Source organism: Watersipora subatra, chromosome 2, assembly GCF_963576615.1.
Source record: "Watersipora subatra chromosome 2, tzWatSuba1.1, whole genome shotgun sequence".
Taxonomy (NCBI): Eukaryota; Metazoa; Bryozoa; class Gymnolaemata; order Cheilostomatida; family Watersiporidae; genus Watersipora; species Watersipora subatra.
The window spans coordinates 35,104,150-35,131,535 of NC_088709.1; the positions used below are offsets into that span (position 1 = coordinate 35,104,150).

Here is a 27,386-nt window from a genome sequence, read left to right on the forward strand (position 1 = left end):
GACCCCTTTTTTAGATTACACAGTGCTATGGCTAGGACTAGAGGCCCAGCCTTAACACTCTAGTTCCTAGGGCTGGATCTAGAGGCTCCCCTTGAGGTCAGAAGCAGCATGATTATAGTATTTATTTTACTGGTACTACTATAACTAAACTACAGTTGACAGATATAAATGAGGTTTTTGCAGTTAAACTTCTGCGTATTTACACATGGTTTTAAGATGTTGAAATCTTGGTAGATCGGGTTAGAGGCCCTCGGGTGTCTTAGAGCCTATCAATTCCCAGAAACCATTATAACTCAAGTTACAACTGTTTGATATAAATAAAACACTCAAACAGTAATTCATGTATCTTTAACTTCCAGCAAAAGAAGATGGTAATATAAAAAGCTGCCCAATATTTTCACCTTCTCCTTTAACTTTATTTTCTCCTTGAAGAGTTGAAGTACCCACCTGAGATAATCAATGTCCATATTTATACTTGAGTTTCATTTGGACTGTTAACTGATACATTTACTGATAGTTTACATAGAAGAAAAAGTGGTATGATTTGGTTTGGTCAATAGGATATTTTTCAAAATATTCATATACCAGAAATCTATAACAGCATTTTTTATCCTATAATGCTTTTATAGTATGACAATATATGCAAGTGTTGCCAGTAATGGTATAATCCTCAGTGTCTTTTCTGAAACTAAAATGCGTTTTATGAACTAACGAAATAACTGGCATAAACTTGCAAAGTATAGAAAGAAATTATTAATTGCTGCAGCATGTAGGTTGAAACTCTGCCATCAAAAACAAACCCAACTGTAACAAGAAGACATATGCCATGCTCTTTGCTAAGCGATAGCAGCGACATTAGAGACAGATGAATTAATCTTATAATGACCAGGTATGCTAGTAGAACTACAAGAAGTATAGATGTTTGGAATTTTTTCATTTGTTGAGAGTTTCTCGGAAGATCGTTGTTTAGCGTATGTCTCTGCCGCTGCCTGCATATAGCGTTCCCTCCTTCGAACTTTGTACAACTCTATCCGCCGACCTTCATTAACAGGGTCATCTAATTGACCGTTCCATCGGAGACTCTGGTTTGTTTGTGGAATGAAGTTAGTTTTCTCTTTGTTATTGATTTTGACTCGCAACGATAACAATCCGGCGTTAAAACGCACACCTGATTCCTTTGACTGCCCTAAAATCAAAAAAATTTAATTTATAAAAAAATTAAATACACCTTGTTTTAATTCTTTAGTTGCTTAACAAACCAATACTTACATTCAGTTACACCTACATTCAGTTACACCTACATTCAGTTACACCTACATTCAGTTACACCTACATTCAGTTACACTTACATTCAGTTACACCTACATTCAGTTACACCTACATTCAGTTACACCTACATTTAGTTACACCTACATTCAGTTACACCTACATTCAGTTATACCTACATTCAGTTACACCTACATTCAGCCACACCTACATTCAGTTACACCTACATTCAGTTACACTTACATTCAGTTACACCTACATTCAGTTACACCTACATTCAGTTACACCTACATTCAGTTACACCTACATTCAGCCACACCTACATTCAGTCACACCTACATTCAGTTACACCTACATTCAGTTACACCTACATTCAGTTACACTTACATTCAGTTACACCTACATTCAGCCACACCTACATTAAGTCACACGTACATTCAGTTACACCTACATTCATTTACACCTACATTTAGTTACGCCTACATTCAGTTACGCCTACATTCAGTTACGCCTACATTCAGTTACGCCTACATTCAGTTACGCCTACATTCAGTTACGCCTACATTCAGTTACGCCTACATTCAGTTACGCCTACATTCAGTTACGCCTACATTCAGTTACGCCTACATTCAGATACGCCTACATTCAGTTACGCCTACATTCAGTTACGCCTACATTCAGTTACGCCTACATTCAGTTACGCCTACATTCAGTTACGCCTACATTCAGTTACGCCTACATTCAGTTACGCCTACATTCAGTTACGCCTACATTCAGTTACACCTACATTCAGTTACACCTACAGCGAGTAAACCAGCAAGTAACTAGTAATAACAAAGATCTTCTTGGAGCCTATTTGAAACTAGCGATAGCTGCTTGGTTGATGATGCCATGGCCAACACCAAATGAGGCTTGCCCTTTCCATCCACAAGCGATATCCGCTAATATTTGAGTTCTAATTTATATGACCTTGTTTTTTACGGAGCAGGAAATTAACCTTATGGTTGCCTGATCACAAACAAAGATATTACCTGAGAGATGTCAGACAAATTTAATTATCTTCAAAACCTATAAATTAGATGTAGTGGAATAATTTGAGAGTTTAATTATTATTGAATTACGAATTGCAAAAATTCTATATAATATTAAACTTTATATTTGAAGTTAATGTCTCTATTGGAGCTTCTCCAGACTCAAAACTGTGTAGACGCTATTGTAGGTTATCAATAACTGTTTCTACATGGCTAGACACAGCTATTGTAGGTTATCAATAGCTGTTTCTACATGGCTAGACACAGCTATTGTAGGTCATCAATAGCTGTTTCTACATGGCTAAACACAGCTATTGTAGGTTATCAATAACTGTTTCTACATGGCTAGACACAGCTATTGTAGGTTATCAATAGCTGTTTCTACATGGCTAGAAACAGCTATTGTAGGTTATCAATAACTGTGTCTACATGGCTAGACACAGCTATTGTAGGTTATCAATAGCTGTTTCTACATGGCTAAACACAGCTATTGTAGGTTATCAATAACTGTTTCTACATGGCTAGACACAGCTATTGTAGGTTATCAATAGCTGTTTCTACATGGCTAAACACAGCTATTGTAGGTTATCAATAACTGTGTCTACATGGCTAGACAAAGCTATTGTAGGTTATCAATAGCTGTTTCTACATGGCTAGACACAGCTATTGTAGGTTATCAATAACTGTGTCTACATGGCTAGACACAGCTATTGTAGGTTATCAATAGCTGTTTCTACATGGCTAGACACAGCTATTGTAGGTTATCAATAACTGTTTCTACATGGCTAGACACAGCTATTGTAGGTTATCAATAACTGTGTCTACATGGCTAGACACAGCTATTGTAGGTTATCAATAGCTGTGTCTACATGGCTAGACACAGAAGATGGTAATATAAACCTGAGCAGAGCAGAGCTAAAGCTAGTAATAAATGAACAGGTGCAACTGGGATTGAAAACCCTGTTAAGACGGAGAGAGGGTTAACATGAATAAAAAACCAAGCTATTAGCCTGTAAGTCTCTTAGATCAATAACTAGATTTGAAAAACAAATTTGGCTTAGGTAACTTGTTGTTTTTCAAATGTTGTAATTATAAAGGTCATGAATACAAAAATACTTTGCTTTTGGTCTCATGTTAATATTGCTCAAAGCTTGTCGTTTACATAAAAAAAGCAACTAGATGACTTCACAATTTCTTTATCTTTTTAATTATGACAGTTAAGCTTAAACATACAAATATTGCAACATATCACGCCAAGTTTGAGTAAATATTTGTATGTACGACATACTCAATATACTGTAAGTAGTAACTTGGAACAAACAGTGTTTGAAGTTTTTTGAAACTTTGTGGATCAGTACACGCAATGATATGTGTCTATAAGAATCTATGTCTATAATAACATATGTCTATAATAACATATGTTTATAATAACATGTGTTTATAATAATATGTTAATAACAACATGTGTTTATAACAATATGTTTATAATAATAAAGTGTTTATAATAATACATGTATATGTTTATAATAATATGTGTTTATAATAATATGTGTTTATAATAATATGTGTTTATAATAATGTTCGCCTAAACAAACAACTGTTTTAATGTAAGAAGCCAGTGTATATTTTTATACAAATTGTCTCACAACTTGTTGAGCACAGCTGAACTAAAGCCTGCTTCCCGAGTAATACGCGAATGCGATTGCTCCTATTTTTTCAAAACTAAAGTTAAGTTTCCAAATATTTCTTAAATATTTAGGAAATCATACTTAGTTAAGTTTTCATACAGCGGTGGCAGTTATTCTGAAGTTCACGAATGCTGTTCTTGATTTGTATAAAAACTGTAGCAAATGCTGAAGTATTTTGTTCTGATTAAAAACAAATTCCAATAGTGTGGAACACAGGTTCTCTACACTTCAAAACTAGTTCGATGGATTCCAAGAATCTATTACCCTACAGCCCCTACTAGTATTCCGGAATCTATTACCCTACAGCACCTACCAGTATTCGAGCATCTATTCCCCTACAGCACCTACTAGTATTCCAGGATCTATTCCTCTACAGCACCTACTAGTATTCCAGCATCTATTCCCCTACAGCACCTACTAGTATTCCAGAATCTATTCCCCTACAGCACCTACTAGTATTCCAGTATCTATTATCCTACAGCACCTATTAGTATTCCAGCATCTATTCCCCTGCAGCACCTACTAGTATTCCAGCATCTATTCCCCTACAACACCTACTAGCATTCCAGCATCTATTATCCTACAGCACCTACTAGTATTCCAGTATCTATTATCCTACAGCACCTACTAGTATTCCAGCATCTATTCCCCTACAGCACCTACTAGTATTCCAGCATCTATTCCCCTACAGCACCTACTAGTATTCCAGCATCTATTATCCTACAGCACCTACTAGTATTCCAGATTCTATTCCTCTTCAGCGCCTACTAGTATTCCAGCATCTATTCCCCTACAGCACCTTACTAGTATTCCAGCATCTATTACCCTACAGCACCTACTAGTATTCCAGCATCTATTCCCCTACAGCACCTACTAGAATTCCAGCATCTATTACCCTACAGCACCTACTAGTATTCCAGTATCTATTCCCCTACAGCCCCTACTAGTATTCCAGCATCTATTCCTCTACAGCACCTACTAGTATTCCAGATTCTATTCCTCTTCAGCACCTACTAGTATTCCAGCATCTATTCCCCTACAGCACCTTACTAGTATTCCAGCATCTATTACCCTACCACACCTACTAGTATTCCAGCATCTATTCCTCTACAGCACCTACTAGTATTCCAGATTCTATTCCTCTTCAGCACCTACTAGTATTCCAGCATCTATTCCCCTACAGCACCTTACTAGTATTCCAGCATCTATTACCCTACCACACCTACTAGTATTCCAGCATCTATTCCTCTACAGCACCTACTAGTATTCCAGATTCTATTCCTCTTCAGCACCTACTAGTATTCCAGCATCTATTCCCCTACAGCACCTTACTAGTATTCCAGCATCTATTACCCTACCACACCTACTAGTATTCCAGCATCTATTCCTCTACAGCACCTACTAGTATTCCAGATTCTATTCCTCTTCAGCACCTACTAGTATTCCAGCATCTATTCCTCTACAGCACCTTACTAGTATTCCAGCATCTATTACCCTACCACACCTACTAGTATTCCAGCATCTATTCCCCTACAGCACCTACTAGTATTCCAGCATCTATTCCCCTACAGCACCTTACTAGTATTCCAGCATCTATTACCCTACCACACCTACTAGTATTCCAGCATCTATTCCCCTACAGCACCTACTAGTATTCCAGCATCTATTCCCCTACAGCACCTTACTAGTATTCCAGCATCTATTACCCTACCACACCTACTAGTATTCCAGCATCTATTCCCCTACAGCACCTACTAGTATTCCAGCATCTATTCCCCTACAGCACCTTACTAGTATTCCAGCATCTATTCCCCTACAGCACCTACTAGTATTCCAGCATCTATTCCCCTACAGCACCTACTAGTATTCCATTTCTACGAGAATACGGTCTGCTAAATTTGAACTGCTATGAAGAACATTTTCTAGAAGTTAGAAAATTGCTGCCTCATGAAATCTTTTACCACTTTTTAATGGAACTCGTTTATTAGCTAGGTTTACACATAACTTCACTAAGTGTGTTTATATAAGGTTTATTAGCTAGGTTTACACATAACTTCACTAAGTGTGTTTATATAAGGTTTATTAGCTAGGTTTACACATAACTTCACTAAGTGTGTTTATATAAGGTTTATTAGCTAGGTTTACACATAACTTCACTAAGTGTGTTTATATAAGGTTTATTAGCTAGGTTTACACATAACTTCACTAAGTGTGTTTATATAAGGTTTATTAGCTAGGTTTACACATAACTTCACTAAGTGTGTTTATATAAGGTTTATTAGCTAGGTTTACACATAACTTCACTAAGTGTGTTTATATAAGGTTTATTAGCTAGGTTTACACATAACTTCACTAAGTGTGTTTATATAAGGTTTATTAGCTAGGTTTACACATAACTTCACTAAGTGTGTTTATATAAGGTTTATTAGCTAGGTTTACACATAACTTCACTAAGTGTGTTTATATAAGGTTTATTAGCTAGGTTTACACATAACTTCACTAAGTGTGTTTATATAAGGTTTATTAGCTAGGTTTACACATAACTTCACTAAGTGTGTTTATATAAGGTTTATTAGCTAGGTTTACACATAACTTCATTAAGTGTGTTTATATAAGGTTTATTAGCTAGCTTTACACATAACTTCATTAAGTGTGTTTATATAAGGTTTATTAGCTAGCTTTACACATAACTTCATTAAGTGTGTTTATATAAGGTTTATTAGCTAGGTTTACACATAACTTCATTAAGTGTGTTTATATAAGGTTTATTAGCTAGGTTTACACATAACTTCATTAAGTGTGTTTATATAAGGTTTATTAGCTAGGTTTACACATAACTTCACTAAGTGTGTTTATATAAGGTTTATTAGCTAGGTTTACACATAACTTCACTAAGTGTGTTTATATAAGGTTTATTAGCTAGGTTTACACATAACTTCACTAAGTGTGTTTATATAAGGTTTATTAGCTAGGTTTACACATAACTTCATTAAGTGTGTTTATATAAGGTTTATTAGCTAGGTTTACACATAACTTCATTAAGTGTGTTTATATAAGGTTTATTAGCTAGGTTTACACATAACTTCATTAAGTGTGTTTATATAAGGTGATTCAGTGTCTGATAATGCAGTTTCAAATGGCCTATAATAGAAATTATCTATGTAAATAATAAATTTAAACCTCACACCCTAATGATGTAATTTGTTGCAGCCACTATTCCAAAGTTGCAATTTCGAGTTTCAATTGCTCTTCTGCAATGAGTGTAATGATAGGTTTCGTAGGGAATTGCCTGTGTATCTGTATTGTGGCAAGTGTAAGAGCATATCAAGAATACAGGGACCGAGGCTGGCTGGCCAGTGGGGGACAAACAACCAACAGCAAAGGGAACTAACAGTGAGGCGTGATCAGAATCTGAAGTAAGTTTGTGCTTTTAGTGAGCAGCAGTTTTGAATGCAACAGCGATGTTTGAGCAGCAGATGATGAATTTGGGGCAGTGAATTTTCTTTAGGCTATTGGTCCAGCTCATTGACAGCTCAAGGGCAGCCATAGTTAAACCATATAAAATGACATCTCTATAACTTTGCCATGCTCTTTTGTATTACTTGTAGTGCTAAACTAAGACTGTTTTTACAGAATTCATTGCACTGTAAAACAAGAATAATAATGTTATTCTTATTTACTAGCTAAAGAAGGACAGTTCAGTTATATGAACGCTTATATCTTCATGTGCATTTTACTATAATACAACTGTATTGGCAAATAAAAATGATGTTCTTTTATAAAATGTTTGCCATCTTTAAGCTATATTTATAAGGTTAAAAATAATAAATAAGCTGTCAAAGAATGATATTTTTTTTAATTTAGTAATCTTGATAGACCTAGAACTGCAGATTACAATATTAAAATTGATAAACCAGACTCACCGATGTTGGAGACCGTGCTATTTGACTGATCAGAACTTTTCGTTTCAGATGTGTCTATCATAGACGCATCCACACCAGATGTGTTTTTCATAGATGCATCCACACCAGATGTGTCTTTCACAGATACATCCATACCAGATGTGTCTTTCACAGATGCATCCATACCAGATGTGTTTTTCACAGATGCAGCCATACCAGATGTGTCTTTCATAGATGCATCCACACTGATCTCGGTCCCAGAGTTACTCATACTGGTTTCTATTAAACGGTTATTCTCCAAGGTACCAGCCACAGAGTTGTACCCGATGGACTCGCCTGTAGAAGCACTTGATGAATGATTTGACTTCGGTTTGCTCTTTTTTTTGCTCTTGGATTTGCGTCGCGATTTGCTTGGCTTGTCCATTTTTTTCTGCTAACACAATAACCGGGTATCTCAGAGTGAGCAACCAAGCTCTACAGCAATAACCTTAACAATATCTTGTTTGTATCAATAATTTGATTGCCCTTGCAATCTTTTGCTAATCTTACAACTTTGTAATATTCCCACGGCCAAACACGAGCGAAGTAAGTGTTTGGGAGCTTTATGATAAATGCATATGTGCAAACAACTCCTGCAAATTACCCGTCAACAGCCATAACCAAACCCGTGTACCGAGATCCCATCAAAAAATTTAACCATTTTTGTGTAGAGTCTTTTAATCGTAATAATGATACACAACACATATAAACCTATTTAAATATGTTACCAAGTCTTTGAAAAGTTGGGACAATATCCTAAAACTAAACCATCTGATCGGATAATACATAACTAGACAGATTAATTTGGCCTAAAATCGTCATTAAAACCTGACAAGCCTTTTAAAATCAAAATTAAGACCGGCAAACAAAACGCAAATAAAACCGTGCGACAGATAGTAGAACTATTAAGTCGTGCGCATTTCACGAGAAAAACGTGCACATTTCACCAGTCTATGGCATTGCCCAATTGCCGAAGGTTTCTGTAATTAACGTAGAAGTACTGAAAGGTAATCATTTCTTTTTGCGGATTTTAATATTCGATTTAATTATTCGATCTTATAAGATTATTATAAGATTTAATTATAAGAATAATCATTCGAATTTACAAGATTGAAGTATATAGTGACCGATGGTGTGCAATATGTTACTGTTATTATTTTTTCAAAGATTTTGTTGATGATATTACAGTTGTGCCCAATATCGTGGTACTGCCAAGCCATTTTTAATATCTGCAAAATTAAGTAATAGGCCCACATTTTCTTATAGATATACAGCTATTTCTATGACAGCCAACTAAAATCTGTTTAGATTTTTAAATTCAACCTAATTTTTTGGATATAAACTCAGAAATCTAAATAAATATCACAACTTCTTGATATTGGTTGCTATGACGTTTTGAAATGTAAACAAAACTGTTTACATTTTATTGGTTTTCGTTCCTCAAACTCTAACACCAGTTTTCTCAGAACTATGTTTTCGCACTAACGGTAATCATGTATTCAGTTTATTGACCATAAAATCTGCTGTAATTAAACTGGATTCAAATTTTTTTTCGCAAAATAACTGAGAATTTTCTTCTTCTGCTAGTGTAGATAACTCTAAATCTCACACACCCAACTTAACCATGGTTTCTGTGATCATGACCCATTTCTTCATTTTGCTCCAGTTTGCAAAAAACTTCCAGACACATGTGAATACTAATTTTTGCTTTTTATTACATATCGCTGTCAAAACCATTCTACATTCAACACGACCAACTTTCAAACTGGGCATATTACACAGCAGCATGCCATTTTACTTCTAATATTGCACTTCCCCTATTGCACTTCTCCTATTGCAGGGGAGAGATATAAACATAATCTTTTTCTTTCATTATTGCTGTTTGTTGTACATAATAATACCCAGTACATTACAGCTACCATTGCAGCTATCATTGCAGTTCTCCTATTGCACTGCAGTACCATTTGACTGCTAATATTGCATTTCTCAACCAGCAGTAGTACCCTTTCTTTTTTCCAATATCACTTTGGTCGTGGGCCGTATGACAGGAGAATTTCTAGTTAGAAAATGCTCTACAAACTGCTACAAACATATACTAACTAAAATGGTTCAAAATAAAAGTGCTTAGCACCCTTACAGTTTTACACTGCGCTTGTATAGCCCGTACTCCGCACATTGATTGCGGAGTACGGGCTCTTGGTCTTTCCATTTCCATAAAATATGCCAGTTAAATCTATGAAACATGGCTTTAAAATCACTGTCATCAATAGTCAAGCTAGTCCATACTTTCTCTTTACTTGCTGTTCCAACCAAAGCTACAGTATCTGGCCTAAACTGTGCAGTGTTACCAAAATGAATAAAAACTTTCCCTAAATTAGATATTCCATCTATGACTAAAATTAGTCTGCACCTACGCACAAGCTCTAGTCTGACTAAACAACGCGATTGTACACTAGAAGATCCGACCCTATGTTTACTGTTACCTTACCACTGCACTAGGTAGTATTACCATTCATCGTTCTCACTGTTTAAACACGTCCTGTAGACATCAGACCTAGTCTGTTCACAACTTCTCTAGATTTTATAGACTTCTCTCAATTAGAGTCTTTAAGGTCATATCTTCAATTGTTGCTGTGACAAATGAAAGCGTCCGCTTAACTGAGTAAGATTGGGGTGAGCACCCGACGCAAACGCTCACCAGCTCTTATTTTTCAACTGCTTAGCCATACAATGGCAACAGATACGGCCTACCATATTACAATTGTAACAGCGATCTGTTTGCTAATGTCATTTTGTTTCTTCCAATAGGGCATTCTCAGGGAACATGGCCAAGCCTAAAGCAAATGTAACATTTAGTAGATTTGTGAAGCTTTTGCCTGACTCCACTGTTGCATACGTAGGAGGATTACTCTAATTTAGTCGATAGAACTGACATTGTTCTTGTGACTATCTCATCAAGCCCCATATCTTCTACAGCTGCTGTTGCCTTTAGTTGATTTGCTACTTCTGTTGGTAATCCCAATATTGATGGGAACTTTAGCAATGGCTCAGGATTAGTTTGACTAACCGCATCAGTGTGTCGAGGTAAGTCTGACAAATATATATCAACTGTTTTTTCATCCTGACACGCTGACAAAGCTGTTTGAATGCATCATAACAGTTAACACTGAGCGCTGCCAGTAACTCTTTTTTTAACTTTGCAGTCATATTTTGGTGATTGTGGCAACTGTTCATACAAAAAGAACGCTGGGCCATTTAAAAATAATGGCACAAATGATGTCAAATCCTGGACCTTTTGAAACTTAGCTACTAACTCTAACTTGTTAGCCCATATGCTGAAATCTCATATGCCCAATATCTAGTAAATTTTTCTGAAGTATACAAGCACCAACAAAAGCAATATTGCACAACTGCAGCATCCGCCCCACTAAAACAGCGTTCTTCCAATGACGTACCCAAAGACAGTGCTCCTTTCATGACCAACCTCACTAACCTAAAGACACAACCCCGAACACTTATACATCTGCCCTCAGGCTAACCAGATGCCTATAAAAAGAACAATTATAGTAGCCTATTTTCTTTCGACGTTGAAGCCTTTTAAGCGTACAAGACTGATAGATACAAGGCAGACACAGCTGTTCGGGGAAAGGGTATATTTTATAATACTTAGCTTTTGCTACTTCTTGTTATCTTTGCTTTATTCTAGAATTTTGCTACCTATGTATTAGGTTTTTATTCATGAGAATAAAGGATATTTTTATTGCTACATTGACATCTGAAAAATAGAATCGTTGGACTTGCACTAATGATCTGGGTAAAGTTCTATAAATTGAACTCTCAACTCTTGACAGCCATAACAAAACAAGGCAGCTTGCCTTTGAGAGTTCAATCATAAAAACATAGTCTGAATAAAGTGAGAATGTATTAGTTACTGATCAATGATGTTAATACGGTGTTCAAATGAGTAAACTTCTTAAATACTACACATGACATGATTTCAGACAAGAGTAAGACCACAACAATAAGACAAAAGCCACAATTATAATATGACGTATATACTCAATTATAGATACACATAACTAAAGCAACTTTAAAATTCACCAATATCATGAAGCAGCAATTTTATTGTCCTGCACACAACCGAAAGATAAATACGTGCATAATTTTCTCGGTTTGATCGCGCGGACTATATTTAAAATGCTTGAGCGAACAAAAATATTTCATGCTATGGGTTTGTAATTTATGCAGATTATACTTTACATGTGTTTTAGTTTTATTTTAAATAAAAACGTTATGTAACTACCAAATAAGAGTGCTGTTTAAGAGAAAACAATATCTACCTGAAATGCCTCAGTCAAATATTTTTCTCATTGGTTTGTTTACGGTCGTCAATGACTAGTCGGCGGTCAAGGACATTTCTCGTGATCCGAAGTCGCTACGAGTTACATGGCCCGCTCGGTGTTCTCGTTTTTCTGTCGGCGTAAAAGTAAGCACCAAACGGAGCTTATCTGTATACATCCGGAAACAAAATAGCTGTCTTGAAGTTTTAAAGAGCTCAAGTCGATTGCGCTGAAGTCTAAGTTTCACCCGTTAATTATTTTGATAGCTTCAAGATCAGGTGCGTAACAGCAAGTTATTTTATATGTGTGATGTTCAGCTGCTGAGTGTAAGCAGATAAAACACTTGCTGTCTTTTCCATACGGATTTTCGAAGAGTTCGGTACATAATTTTTGATATAATTATATATAAATTATTCAAGGCTTGATTTTATTTGTTTGACTGCATAGTTTGTTGGTACTAAGCAACGTTTAAACAGTGATTTGTGTACAGAATGTGCAATCTTTAAAATGTTTAAATTAATTTATAGTTATACGGTATTAAAGTAATACTCGCTAATGATGCCACACCCGACCGTCAAGATTATACGGGAGCTACCCTAAGTCTGACTAAGCTGGACCGAAGACTGGCCCTGACGAATTTGGGACCGAACACAGGCCCGTAGAATCAGACCGAATACTGGCCTCGTAGGATCAGACCGAATACTGGCCTCGTAGGATCAGACCGAATACTGGCCTCGTAGGATCAGACCGAATACTGGCCTCGTAGGATCAGACCGAATACTGGCCTCGTAGGATCAGACCGAATACTGGCCTCGTAGGATCAGACCGAATACTGGCCTCGTAGGATCAGACCGAATACTGGCCTCGTAGGATCAGACCGAATACTGGCCTCGTAGGATCAGACCGAATACTGGCCTTGTAGGATCAGACCGAATACTGGCCTCGTAGGATCAGACCGAATACTGGCCTCGTAGGATCAGACCGAATACTGGCCTCGTAGGATCAGACCGAATACTGGCCTCGTAGGATCAGACCGAATACTGGCCTCGTAGGATCAGACCGAATACTGGCCTCGTAGGATCCGACCGAATACTGGCCTCGTAGGATCAGACCGAATACTGGCCTCGTAGGATCAGACCGAACGCTGGCCTCGTAACCTGGTTGCCGGTATACCCCAACACTGTAACTCCTGAACAAAACTCTTGGAAGTTAGAGTTACTCGGCTTCAGGCATGAAATTATCCAACTATCATTAAATGTCTAGTTCCTATTAGTTGGCAGAACACTTGTCTGGCTGAGGTGGTGCACTAGCGTGGATGCAGCTGTGGTTCACTGTCTAATACCACATGCCTACGCACAGCGTTACAGACTCGCCAAATCTGTCTGTCGTCCCTCGAAGCCTTGTGTGGCTGCAGCTATGAAACGCAGTCTTAAGCCACGGCTTATGAGGAGAAGACAAAACAAATAAAGCTAGTGCTCCCTACTAGATAGTCTGCTATGAATCAATTCAATTAACAACACTTTGAGAAAGCGTCAAAGTTTATTCACAAATATCAGCACAAAGCACAACACGAGCAGAACACTCTAACAACACGATTGCATGTTCTTATATACACACAAAAATGGCAAAAACTAAGATAATTGGTTAAAATAATATAGGTCAATTTTACTGACTGTAATTGGTTACACGCATGGATAAGACAGCAAACGATAAGATCCAGTCAAATCCTACCACAAAAGTTAGCGCAAACAAACAAAACGAGTGTCTATTACCTCCGCTTTACAAGTCCTCTCTCCGATACGCCCGCTTATTACCCATAAATACCGTAAGCTAGTTCTAACATGCTAATTCTAATGTTCCTCCAAAGCGAGTAGTCTTCGCGATCTGACCTGACCCTCGTGATCGACTCGGACTATAGCCTATAGTTCCGAGCTGATTTTTTTTTCCCAAAGGGCCCTTTTCAGGGCCACCACCTTGTACACGAGTGTTGTTCATCTGGCTATGAGCGTTTACTTCACTACCCCCAACAAGAACTGAATTCTGTCCCAGAATAGCTACTTCTTTGTCAACCGGAAACATCTCCTGAGCCTTACACAGGTCCAAGTGGAACTCATCTAGGTATCTGGGTCGACGAGACTTCCTCTTTCCTCGGGGTGACTTCCACACCTGCTGTCTCTGAACGGCACTTGCGACCTGGCGGCCTATGTCATGGCTTTCTTGGGTGTCTTCATTTGTATCTGATTGAGCTGGAGTTTCCTCCATTTGCGATTGTTCCCCTCCCTGCCATAGCCGGATACGTCCTTCGTGTTGAACGGATAGCTTGCCATTTCGGCTCATCTCGTAACTCTGATATGGAAGCACTGCCGTAATGTGGTATGGACCAATGTATTTGGGCTGAAGTTTTTGGCCCCTCCCAGTAGGTTTATAGAAGGATTTCAACCACACCTTATCCCCAACCATATATTTTGATGGCTCTTCACTATCTGAGACTCGAGGCATTAGCTGTTCCCTTCGAAGTTTTTCTCCAGCTATTTGTAAACGCTCCTGGAGTTGCTGGGCATAATCTTCTTGCAGCACGGATTCCTCCCGTCCTTCATGGAGTAGATCAGGTGGTAGTCGCGTTTCTCTTCCGAGCATCAAATAATTCGGTGTTTCTTCTGTCATCCGGTGGGGCGTGGCACGTAGGGTTCTCATAATTTGTGGCAAAAGCTCATCCCATTCTCGATGCTCTGAATCACGCAATAGGGCACGCAGGGAATTCCCTACCGTTCGGTTTAATCTTTCTACCACCGAGTTCCCTTGTGGGTGATAAGGTGCCGTCTTGGTCTTCTTACAGTTCCAGAGCTTGCAGCATTCCGCTAGCAGCTGGGACTGAAATTGCGCCCCCTGGTCGCTGTGCAATGTTTCAGGAATGCCGAAATATGAGAACACCCGTTCATCCAGTATTTTAGCCACGGTGGAAGCTTTGCCATCTTTAATCGGAATGGCATCATACCATCTGGTAAAATGGTCTGCCAGCACTAATATTTGCGTATTTCCCGCTTCTGTCTCAGGGAGCGGTCCGCACAAATCTACAGCAACCACTTGCCAAGGCCGGCCTGCCGTTAGATGATTCTTGGGGTGGAAGTGGCGATGGCGAGCTACCTTGGCTTGTTGACACGCTGTACATGACGCCACGAATCTTCGGATGTCTCCAGTCATACCAGGCCAATACCATTTTCGGCGAATAGCTAGTAGGGTTTTGTTGACTCCCAGGTGTGCCTGGTTATGATTTTCAGTCATGATTGGCAACCGCCGTTCCTGAGGGCACACAGTTTGGTAACTTCTATGGCGCCCATCTGGCAATTGGATCCGGAGAGCCCCGTTTGGGCCTATCTCCAAAAATTCTTTTCTTGACCACAATTTGAGAGTTTCTGCCGATGCATGCTTTTCATCAATAGCACCTGCTGATTTCACGGCCTGTAGGACTGGTCCAATGTGTGGGTCAGCCAATTGTTCGGAGGTCATTTTTGACTCTTGAATCTCTGGGGTGTCTAAGGCACTCAACTTAATCTCCCCTGTCAACCTAGCACATTGCTTGCAGTCCTGACACTCTTGGCGACTCAATCCATCAGCGTTGTTGTGCTTGCGACCGGAACGATGAGCCAAGGAAAAGTCGAATTCTGACAGTGTTTCCATCCAACGTGCAAGTTGACCAGTTGGAACAGAGGTTCGTAAAAGCCAGAGAAGTGAGGCATGGTCCGTCCGTATCTCAAACTTCCTGCCGTATAGTTGTGGCCGGAAATGGTTTACTGCCTTGACTATGGCCAGAAGCTCCTTGCGGGTGACACAATAGTTCATTTCTTCCGGGGAAAACATTTTGGAGTAGTAGGCGACAACCTTCTCACCTTCCTTTTGCTTTTGGGAGAGAACAGCTCCAGTTCCCACCTGACTGGCATCTGTGTCCAAAATGAAGGGTAAAGTGTAATCTGGGTAAGCTAAAATAGGAGCTGATGTCAGCTTCTCTTTGAGTATATCAAATGCTCTTTGACAATTTTCATCCCAACAGAACTTTGCCTCCCGTTTACAAAGTTGACTGAGTGGCCTTTGGAGTTCGGAGAACCCGGCAATAAACCGACGATAGTACCCGCAAGTTCCCAGAAAAGCCCGCACATCAGTCTTGTGCTGCGGTACTGGCCAATTTCTAACAGCTGCAACCTTCTCTTGGTCTGTTGCCACCCCATCTGCACTGACAACATGTCCCAGGTAGTTTACTTGTTTTGCAAAAAGCGTACATTTGCTCGGCTTCAATTTCAGCCCCGCAGCCTTCAGTCGGGTGAATACTTCTTCCAACCTACTGAGATGGCTGTCCAAATCTTTGGAAAACACGATTATATCATCTAGATATATAAGCAGAGTTCGCCAGTGTAGCCCTCGCAATACTCGTTCCATTAGTCTTTCAAATGTCGATGGAGCTGAGGTTAGACCAAAGGGGAGGACTTGCCATTCCCACAAACCAGAACGTGTGGCGAAGGCTGCCTTCTCTCGAGCTCCCTTAGCTAGCCCCACCTGCCAATATCCGGATGTCAAGTCCAAGGTGCTAAACAAGCGGCTCCCGCCAAGAGCATCCAGACTGTCGTCTATGCGCGGGAGGGGGTAAGCATCTTTTTGTGTGACCTCATTTAGCTTACGATAGTCGACACAAAAACGCCAACTGCCATCTCTTTTTTTTACCAGCACCACTGGAGAGCTCCATGCACCATGACCTTCCTTGACCAGGCCATGTGCTTTTAGTTCTTCAACTTGCTTTTCAATCTCTTCCTCTTGCACAGGCCCATGTCTATACGGTCTTTGTTTGATAGGCCTAGCTCCAGTGTTGAGATTTATGTCATGTTGTACAACATCCGTTCGACCCAGATCAAATTTCTCTCTGCTAAATACTGCGTGATGTTTGCTGAGCAGATTCCTTGCTTTTACAGATCCTTCTTGATCCAGACCTTCACACCATCTGCAGACAATATCCTCCCAGTTTTTGTCTGGTATGGCTGGGGTGGCCATGTCTAGGCTTTCTATTGCTTGCACTGCTGTACAAACCGCAATCCGTTTGCCCGCAGGAATGGTCACTGGATGATCGCTATAGTTCATCACCCGTATGGGTAAGAGCTGCCCATTAGGGCGGTGCAACGAGCTAGCCACTACCACTCCTGGGGCAGCTTGAGTGGTTTCAATACACCCAGCCCCATGTACCCAGACACGATTTAGTCGGGCCTGTATGACCAATTCTGTTTGCGGAGGAATCCTGCTTGTGTGTCTGGCTTGCACATCGACCTGTAAGGGTTCTCCCTCTTTTGAGCAACAGCTGACTTTGATACCATCGCATTGGAACTGGCAAGTTTTAAAGTCGATTGAGCTGTCATGCTCCTGGAAAAAGTTGAGCCCCAATAAGGCGTGGTTGTTGATGTCCGCCACCCAGAATGGTGCACTTACTTGTAGACGACCCAGCTTAAAGGTTAGTGTTGTGACCCCATCTAACCGGATCTCCTCCCCATTAGCGAGCACCCCGCGACCTCGGGTGGGCGATACCGGTGTGTAACAACTTCGTGGCAAGGTCTCAAGCACCGCGGTTGGAATGACGGATTGTGTACAACCACTGTCGAGTAGCATGGGCATAGTTTTGTTCTCAAACCTGGTAGGAACAAATAGAGCAGATGTGTGCCCTCCAATGTTAAATACAATGGTTTGCCGGATAGGGTCCTGTTCAGCAGGGCTCAGGCTTGACCCTGCTGAACATTGCCATTTTCCGCTTGCAGCTTTGGGGCTGGTCTAGGCATGGTCGGACAACTCCTGGCCATATGCCCAGTCTTTTGGCAACGGTAGCATGTAATTGGTGTACGCCTGGGCTGTATCTGTGTTAAGGCAGCGCTCAGCTGCTTTTGCATTTGCGCCTGCGAAGCTACCATTTGCTCAATTAAGGCGGCCTGAGCTGCAACTTCCTTCCGCAGGCAACTCACTTCATCTGTCTCGACCTGGTTTATGCGATTGGGTCCTCCAAAGTTTAGCTCCCCAAACGACTGTACAAGCTCAACCACCTCTTCATAACTGTCAGGAGTACGATGGCGCAGCTCCCATGAAAGCGGCTGACATCCCGATGGCAATGCATTGGTAAGTTCCTTAATGGCTCTTTTCTCTTGCTGTGTATCATCCAGCTCCGGAAAAGCTTTTTCTACCAATTTGCGCACATAAGCAGCAAATTCATGAACATTGTCATTCGCCTTCCACTTCAATGATTTCAATAGCTTCACTGCGCTATCTTCACTCAAACGGTAGCGGGAGGTTAACTGAGTACACATCCCCTCGAAGGATGTTGCTGTTAGTCCCTTTTTAGCAGGCCCCGATATCGCCATCTGAAATCTAATAGCAGCTTCTGGCTCCTCCCACTGCATTAACTGTGCAACTCGCGTGAACTGGTGTATAAATGTATCGACATCAGAGGTCCCATCAAACGTAGGTGTAGGTAGATTTGCCCTTTTTGATGCCTTCATTAGGTGTACAGTTTCTTCCGCCATATGATTCACATCAGCTGCTATGGCTCCCATCTGTCTTGTAATCGAGCTATTTCCAATAGCTGCCCTGGTTCGCGATGATATTGGTGAGGCTTGGGGTGTCGACATCCTCCTGTTTTATGTGGGTTCTCTGATCTTTCTTCAGCAAGATCCCACCGCTGCCACCAATAAAGTAATACTCGCTAATGATGCCACACCCGACCGTCAAGATTATACGGGAGCTACCCTAAGTCTGACTAAGCTGGACCGAAGACTGGCCCTGACGAATTTGGGACCGAACACAGGCCCGTAGAATCAGACCGAATACTGGCCTCGTAGGATCAGACCGAATACTGGCCTCGTAGGATCAGACCGAATACTGGCCTCGTAGGATCAGACCGAATACTGGCCTCGTAGGATCAGACCGAATACTGGCCTCGTAGGATCAGACCGAATACTGGCCTCGTAGGATCAGACCGAATACTGGCCTCGTAGGATCAGACCGAATACTGGCCTCGTAGGATCAGACCGAATACTGGCCTCGTAGGATCAGACCGAATACTGGCCTTGTAGGATCAGACCGAATACTGGCCTCGTAGGATCAGACCGAATACTGGCCTCGTAGGATCAGACCGAATACTGGCCTCGTAGGATCAGACCGAATACTGGCCTCGTAGGATCAGACCGAATACTGGCCTCGTAGGATCAGACCGAATACTGGCCTCGTAGGGTCCGACCGAATACTGGCCTCGTAGGATCAGACCGAATACTGGCCTCGTAGGATCAGACCGAACGCTGGCCTCGTAACCTGGTTGCCGGTATACCCCAACACTGTAACTCCTGAACAAAACTCTTGGAAGTTAGAGTTACTCGGCTTCAGGCATGAAATTATCCAACTATCATTAAATGTCTAGTTCCTATTAGTTGGCAGAACACTTGTCTGGCTGAGGTGGTGCACTAGCGTGGATGCAGCTGTGGTTCACTGTCTAATACCACATGCCTACGCACAGCGTTACAGACTCGCCAAATCTGTCTGTCGTCCCTCGAAGCCTTGTGTGGCTGCAGCTATGAAACGCAGTCTTAAGCCACGGCTTATGAGGAGAAGACAAAACAAATAAAGCTAGTGCTCCCTACTAGATAGTCTGCTATGAATCAATTCAATTAACAACACTTTGAGAAAGCGTCAAAGTTTATTCACAAATATCAGCACAAAGCACAACACGAGCAGAACACTCTAACAACACGATTGCATGTTCTTATATACACACAAAAATGGCAAAAACTAAGATAATTGGTTAAAATAATATAGGTCAATTTTACTGACTGTAATTGGTTACACGCATGGATAAGACAGCAAACGATAAGATCCAGTCAAATCCTACCACAAAAGTTAGCGCAAACAAACAAAACGAGTGTCTATTACCTCCGCTTTACAAGTCCTCTCTCCGATACGCCCGCTTATTACCCATAAATACCGTAAGCTAGTTCTAACATGCTAATTCTAATGCTCCTCCAAAGCGAGTAGTCTTCGCGATCTGACCTGACCCTCGTGATCGACTCGGACTATAGCCTATAGTTCCGAGCTGATTTTTTTTTCCCAAAGGGCCCTTTTCAGGGCCACCACCTTGTACACGAGTGTTGTTCATCTGGCTATGAGCGTTTACTTCAGTATTTATACTTGCGATATTTTTGTAGACCTACGCATATGCGCGGTTTTATTTATTTATTTGTGATCAATGAACACAAATATTTAAGTTTTGCTTGTATTACGCAGCTAAATCGGTCATCATAAACTGTGTTTCTTCTTAAGGGCCAACTTAGTCCTCAAATATGCTAGTAAGTCAAACTTAAGCTACTCGTTTTTGGGCTACAAAAGTGTGAGAGCGTTTTATGTCAACTGCCTTTGAAGCAGACTATTCATTTACAGTTGTAGCTCATTAATTTATGTTGTTTTTACAAAAGCTTTGCTTTTTAAATCGTACATTCCCTAGCCAATTCAATAATATATGAGCCTCTCGTTAGGTTTTATTGTAATTCTCTAGAATTGGATAGTAGTCTCATCTGTATTGATAAGTATTCTGTTTTATTATAAATGAGTTAATAAAATCTAATCTTGATCACCTCAAAATGCAAACATTTTGATTGATTATGTAAATTATGAACAAGAAGGCCTATCTGTCTCAACATACAAAGTAACATACGACATCTGGTATTTGCAGTTTTGAAGGACATTATGGTATTGTTAACGAGTACATGTCATTGTAGTTGTCCTTGAAATATAACCAAAATATATCTTATCTCTACTTCGCCCAAGCAATATTAAAAGTGCTTCATGTCTTCCTTTTTCAGTAGGCTATATATCCAAGAAGATTGGTGTGACAAGTAGTAGTGGTGGACAGAAAGGCGATGCTTTTTTAGCTTTAAAATGACAGGTAATAGTCAAGCATGTGCAAGCCTCTGTGAATTAAATCTTTAAAAAGTCCATGAGGCTGTCATGTAGTTATTGTAAAAAAGAAAGAAGTGATGCAAGAAATAGACAGCCTAAAATGAGTGACAACCGAAAGATTGGCTGTGATAATAAAAGATAAAATTTAAAACAATATCACATACCTATTAATATAAAATATAGATAATAAAGTTATGTTAATTTAAAGCTTATGTAGTCTAACATGGTTTACTCTTTATTGCCGCCGCAAACCGTATCTGTGTACCGCTATCTTCTGTGTTGCCAATGCAAAACCTCAATTTGACTGTCTCTAACATTCAGTTAGAGACAGTTACTGTTCTCAAATTATCAAAATTTCTATAAATGATTTAGTGTTTTACGTATAAGTTTTTGCGTTTTTAAATATTGCATATCATATATATATGTAATTACCTAAATTATTTAATGGGAAGTTTTTCAGCTATGAAACACATCAAATGAAATATAATCTAGTTTTATAACAATATTTACCGTAATCATGCAAGTATAGTCCGTACTCAAGTACAATACTCCACCAATTTTAATTAAAAAACTGTTATTTTCTTCGTGCCAAAGTATAGCGCTCCTAAGTTTTAGATTTTGTGGTGCATTGGGCGAATTATGCCACTATCTGCAAATGGATCATGGATGCCTGGGCTAAGGTATAATTTAGTCTCTACTGTCATTTGAGCTTTTACTAAACACGCTGATGAGAGTGGGGAGACTGACTCTGATAATTATGGGAGAGGTCCGGGCTTATTTGGCGTCAGATTCGCGTGTTTAACTCCAACATTAAAGATGAAGCTTGAAGGATTTGTAGACAACGATTGATGGTCCGTGTGTTTGTTATACCTGCGCAACAGTTTTGTATTCTCGTGTTAAAAGGAGGATCGGGTTATGTTGCCAAAAAATGGCATGCAGCCTATATTGTATTTGTGTGTTTTAATTGAACAATGGTTTTGTATTTTATGTTAGCCTACAACTGAACATCGTTAAGAGTTCCTGGCAATTAGTTTAATAAACTTTGACTCATCTAGCACACCTTTTGTTCACTTAGTGCATCCTTTTAACCCTTTCACTGCTGTATGCGAGTTTATGCGAATTGTCCTCGCATGTTGAGGTTTGACTGTAATTTCTATTTCGTACTATTTAGATAAACTCCTGACCTGGATAAGTTACATGATTTCCTTTTGAGCATAGACTTTGTGGTAAATTAAAAATTTGCTCAGAATACTTCACTTGTGTGCACTAATTTGGACCGCAAAATTGTTCTCATATCTTCTATTTATTAAGTGAGAGGAGAGTTTCTTTACGCAAACTATAGTGAGCGTTTCCCTCTGATTGAACAACTTAGTAGGCGAAGAATGTTAACTAACTTAGCACCCTGAGAGCCTTCACCAAATGCTGTCGCCACTTCTTACGATGACAATACCTTGAAATTTTACATGTAAAACATAACTTGATATTATAGATCTCTATTTCCAAGACAGACATGCATGTTATTATCTGTTGAGTTCTGGCCCCGTATCGCATTCTTTGTGTCAGTAAGTGCCCAGTAAATGATGGCTGGTATACTCTCCTGAGGGGCATATTAACAACTGTTTGCTTGTAATTAGGCAAAATTGCTTGACTGCTAAAATGTACACAATCTGCAAGGATAATTGATTCACAAATGATTGTGGAATTGCTATGGCTATTATTCATGTGATAATACTAAGAGTGTGCTTTCCTCATTACTCCCTCTGACACTTCTTGCCAAAGAGGGAGTGATAAGATTTGCCTCTTAGTTCAAGCAGGGCTAACCAAACGATATTACCTACTAGACATTATCAACAACCACTTAGTGTTCATATTTAGCCATTATTACAGGCTATGCTCTCATTTTAAAGATTTGTATACCAATATGACGCAAGAACTTAACATGTATTTAAGACAATGACTTTTTCGAAGTTAATTTTATGCGTTGCTATTTTTCTTGGTATGTTCAGTTTGCGACGTAAAAATTGTGCAGTAAACCCAACTGACATCTCAATCATTAAATGATACCAACTCCCAAAGATGAAATGGTTAGAGTTTATTGCTATGGATAAGCTTTCATACAATGAATTGGTTACATAATCAGTATTTGACCTTGACCTCTGCTTTGTCATGGTTTACATAACATCAAAAAAATTTAAACATACTTAAACTGTTTTCAACTCTTCCTCTATAGTGGCGTGGTGCAAAAATACTACAATATACAATAATATACGTGGTACAGTATACATGTATTTTAAGGGTGGAGCGGATGCCGCCTATATTTTGCCTTCTCTTTCCGATAGAGCGAAATTAACCCTTTTGGATGCAGTAAATATACTAACTAAATATGCTAACTTACCTCCGACTTGTCAAAGATCTCTTAATAAGTATGCATTGGGAAGCCGAGAAATATTTCTACCAGTTGATATCTATTGCTTGCATTCAACCTTTTGCAAGCAATAGGTTGATTACAATATTCACTATGTTTCCATGGCGCGCATGGCATACACGGCGCGCATGACATACATCATATGATCGACTGGCATAGACGCATTTTTGCGAAATTCACTGTGGCTGTGTAGTAACTGCATAGTAATGATTCATGACAACATAACCAATGATCATTAGTATTTCTAAAGTGTTAATAGTGTTGTCTGAATAATTCTCTAAAAAATTAGCCTGTATTCCCGAAGCAAATTATAATCTTTGATCAGGAAATTCCAAGTCAAAAACGAACATTTTATTTCTGACTATAGAACATTTTAGTTGCAATATGGCTTCCGCAAACACCTCCCGTGTTAGAAACAGAAAAGCTTTTGTTGATGACAATCTAGCGGATTTAAATTTAGAGTTTGATTTAAATTTGATTCTGAGGGTGGTGAAAGTAATAGTTTTGTAAGAGTAAGGAATATTGTAGAGGATTGTTATAGCTTCGTAGCGATCATAGCTTCACATAGCTTTAGCAATGCACAAAGTATTAATACATTGAATTTTTGCATAGCTGTTTGTTAACGTGTTGGCAACATGAAATATATAACAAAAATGTTCTAGATAAGACTTGAAAATTGACAAAATTGTATTCATATCATGCAGCCAAATCGGCAATTTTCAGTAAAATGGTTTGTAGTAGGCCGAAAGCTAAATTTGTACATGGATGGCAGTGGAAGGTTTAATCCAAAGCGCCTCATATGTGGAAAATGACAGAAATTGATATATTAATTGATGCTGCACCTTATAAACTGATGCCATCTGGGAAATATGGTACATAAGCGGATTTTTCGACTCCTGCAACCTCCATCTTTGTATTATATGGATTGATAAAATACCACAAACGGGACAATAAAATTTATTACATAATTTGGTTTCTCCTTACATAGAAGTTGATTTTTTAAATTAGGATTTCTTACCTACTCAACTATAATGCTCCATCCAACCTTTGGCGTTGAAATTTGGGACGAAAAAGGGAGCATTATAATTGTGTCATTACAGTACTTTAACATGATAGTTTAAACATAAGATGCAAATATCAGAATGGGCCAACTTTGTATGTTGAGGTTTGACTGTAATTTCTATTTCGTACTATTTAGATAAACTCCTGACCTGGATAAGTTACATGATTTCCTTTTGAGCATAGACTTTGTGGTAAATTAAAAATTTGCTCAGAATACTTCACTTGTGTGCACTAATTTGGACCGCAAAATTGTTCTCATATCTTCTATTTATTAAGTGAGAGGAGAGTTTCTTTACGCAAACTATAGTGAGCGTTTCCCTCTGATTGAACAACTTAGTAGGCGAAGAATGTTAACTAACTTAGCACCCTGAGAGCCTTCACCAAATGCTGTCGCCACTTCTTACGATGACAATACCTTGAAATTTTACATGTAAAACATAACTTGATATTATAGATCTCTATTTCCAAGACAGACATGCATGTTATTATCTGTTGAGTTCTGGCCCCGTATCGCATTCTTTGTGTCAGTAAGTGCCCAGTAAATGATGGCTGGTATACTCTCCTGAGGGGCATATTAACAACTGTTTGCTTGTAATTAGGCAAAATTGCTTGACTGCTAAAATGTACACAATCTGCAAGGATAATTGATTCACAAATGATTGTGGAATTGCTATGGCTATTATTCATGTGATAATACTAAGAGTGTGCTTTCCTCATTACTCCCTCTGACACTTCTTGCCAAAGAGGGAGTGATAAGATTTGCCTCTTAGTTCAAGCAGGGCTAACCAAACGATATTACCTACTAGACATTATCAACAACCACTTAGTGTTCATATTTAGCCATTATTACAGGCTATGCTCTCATTTTAAAGATTTGTATACCAATATGACGCAAGAACTTAACATGTATTTAAGACAATGACTTTTTCGAAGTTAATTTTATGCGTTGCTATTTTTCTTGGTATGTTCAGTTTGCGACGTAAAAATTGTGCAGTAAACCCAACTGACATCTCAATCATTAAATGATACCAACTCCCAAAGATGAAATGGTTAGAGTTTATTGCTATGGATAAGCTTTCATACAATGAATTGGTTACATAATCAGTATTTGACCTTGACCTCTGCTTTGTCATGGTTTACATAACATCAAAAAAATTTAAACATACTTAAACTGTTTTCAACTCTTCCTCTATAGTGGCGTGGTGCAAAAATACTACAATATACAATAATATACGTGGTACAGTATACATGTATTTTAAGGGTGGAGCGGATGCCGCCTATATTTTGCCTTCTCTTTCCGATAGAGCGAAATTAACCCTTTTGGATGCAGTAAATATACTAACTAAATATGCTAACTTACCTCCGACTTGTCAAAGATCTCTTAATAAGTATGCATTGGGAAGCCGAGAAATATTTCTACCAGTTGATATCTATTGCTTGCATTCAACCTTTTGCAAGCAATAGGTTGATTACAATATTCACTATGTTTCCATGGCGCGCATGGCATACACGGCGCGCATGACATACATCATGTGGATGTGGAGTTGTGCTCAAGTTGCTCAAGTTGTGCGAACTGAGTGTTTCCATGGATATTCGCATGATGCGAATTGACGCCGGCGCCTTGTTGAAAACAGGTAAGAAATTGTATGCTATAAGTTAATAATTAGCGACGCAAACACGTAAAACTCAATCGAGAAAGGATGAATAAAAGTATTGAAAATGCTTAAAATTGAATAGCTGGTGCTGTATTTTAATGCGCATCATTCGCAAGTGCTGTTTCCATTGTTCGCAAACATTATGGATTCGATAACGTTTTGCGAATCGCATAACCCGCTCAGCGAGTCGCACACATTGCTTAGCTGGCGGATTTATGTTGTTTCCATGATGTGGTTAACTTCCGGATTGGCGCAAATTTGCGCGTCATAAACATAGTGATTATAGCCTCTGCCATCCTTTGCAATTTGTTGGAGCTAACAATTTTTATTTCATTCTCGACTTGAAGCACTATTTTTATTTTATAACCCTATTTAATATTGTTGCATAAAACTGATAGCACTCATTGATATGTTTGCTACAGTTTGCCGCCAAAACTGGTTTTTTATGTGCAATAGAAGAGGAGTTATGAGTGTCAATCAATCGAAAACCGAGTGTGTATAACAGCTATCGAATAATATGCTATAAATCTGCAAATTTATAAGTTATATATAATAATAATCTATCGAACGCTACAACTATATATTCAAGAACAAGTGACGTAAACAAACCATAATTGAAATACATGCAGAAACAAAAATCAACATTTTTGAAACAAAAATATTTGCATCGTTTGCTTGGCCAGTTGTGTTGAGATTTTTGCTTGCTGTGCTTCTGGCTGTTCAATACCTTTCACAATGTCTTCTGACCTAAAATCTTCCTCTGCACTGCTGAACTAGAACTGCTGAACTGAAAATATTTATGTCCAAACAATTTTTTAAATAGAGCAAAGCTTTTACATGTTGCTATTTAAAACAATTTTCATGGTAATAACGATAAACTTTAATCCGCATACACACTTCGCTCAATATTCAGCCTTAAAGTTCCATTACAATATTCCATAAACAAGCATTTCAATATTAAAGATGTGGTTGCGTCAAATTTGAGTTGATCTTAAAAGAAAGCATTTTTTT

General features: G+C 39.0%; 2 protein-coding genes across 4 annotated transcripts in view; one reads left to right on the forward strand and one right to left on the reverse strand.

Moving 5' to 3' along the window:
- Positions 1–527: 527 nt before the first annotated feature.
- Positions 528–12,284, reverse strand: LOC137388603 (pinin-like). Its single transcript, XM_068075081.1, has 3 exons — positions 12,267–12,284; positions 7,909–8,320; positions 528–1,186 (listed from the first exon to the last, which is right to left on the reverse strand). The coding sequence occupies exons 2-3, from the start codon at positions 8,309–8,311 to the stop codon at positions 837–839; spliced, it is 753 nt and encodes a 250-aa protein (XP_067931182.1). The 5' UTR covers positions 8,312–8,320; positions 12,267–12,284; the 3' UTR covers positions 528–836.
- A 179-nt stretch (positions 12,285–12,463) lies between these two features.
- Positions 12,464–27,386, forward strand: part of LOC137386948 (AP2-associated protein kinase 1-like) — a 76,560-nt gene continuing 61,637 nt past the window's right edge. For 2 of the 3 annotated variants that reach the window (XM_068073190.1, XM_068073192.1), the window contains exons 1-2: positions 12,464–12,544; positions 21,137–21,219. The gene's annotated coding sequence lies outside the window, so the exon portion shown is untranslated. The remainder of the gene's footprint in view (positions 12,545–21,136; positions 21,220–27,386) is intronic. The other variant, XM_068073191.1, reaches the window with a different exon arrangement.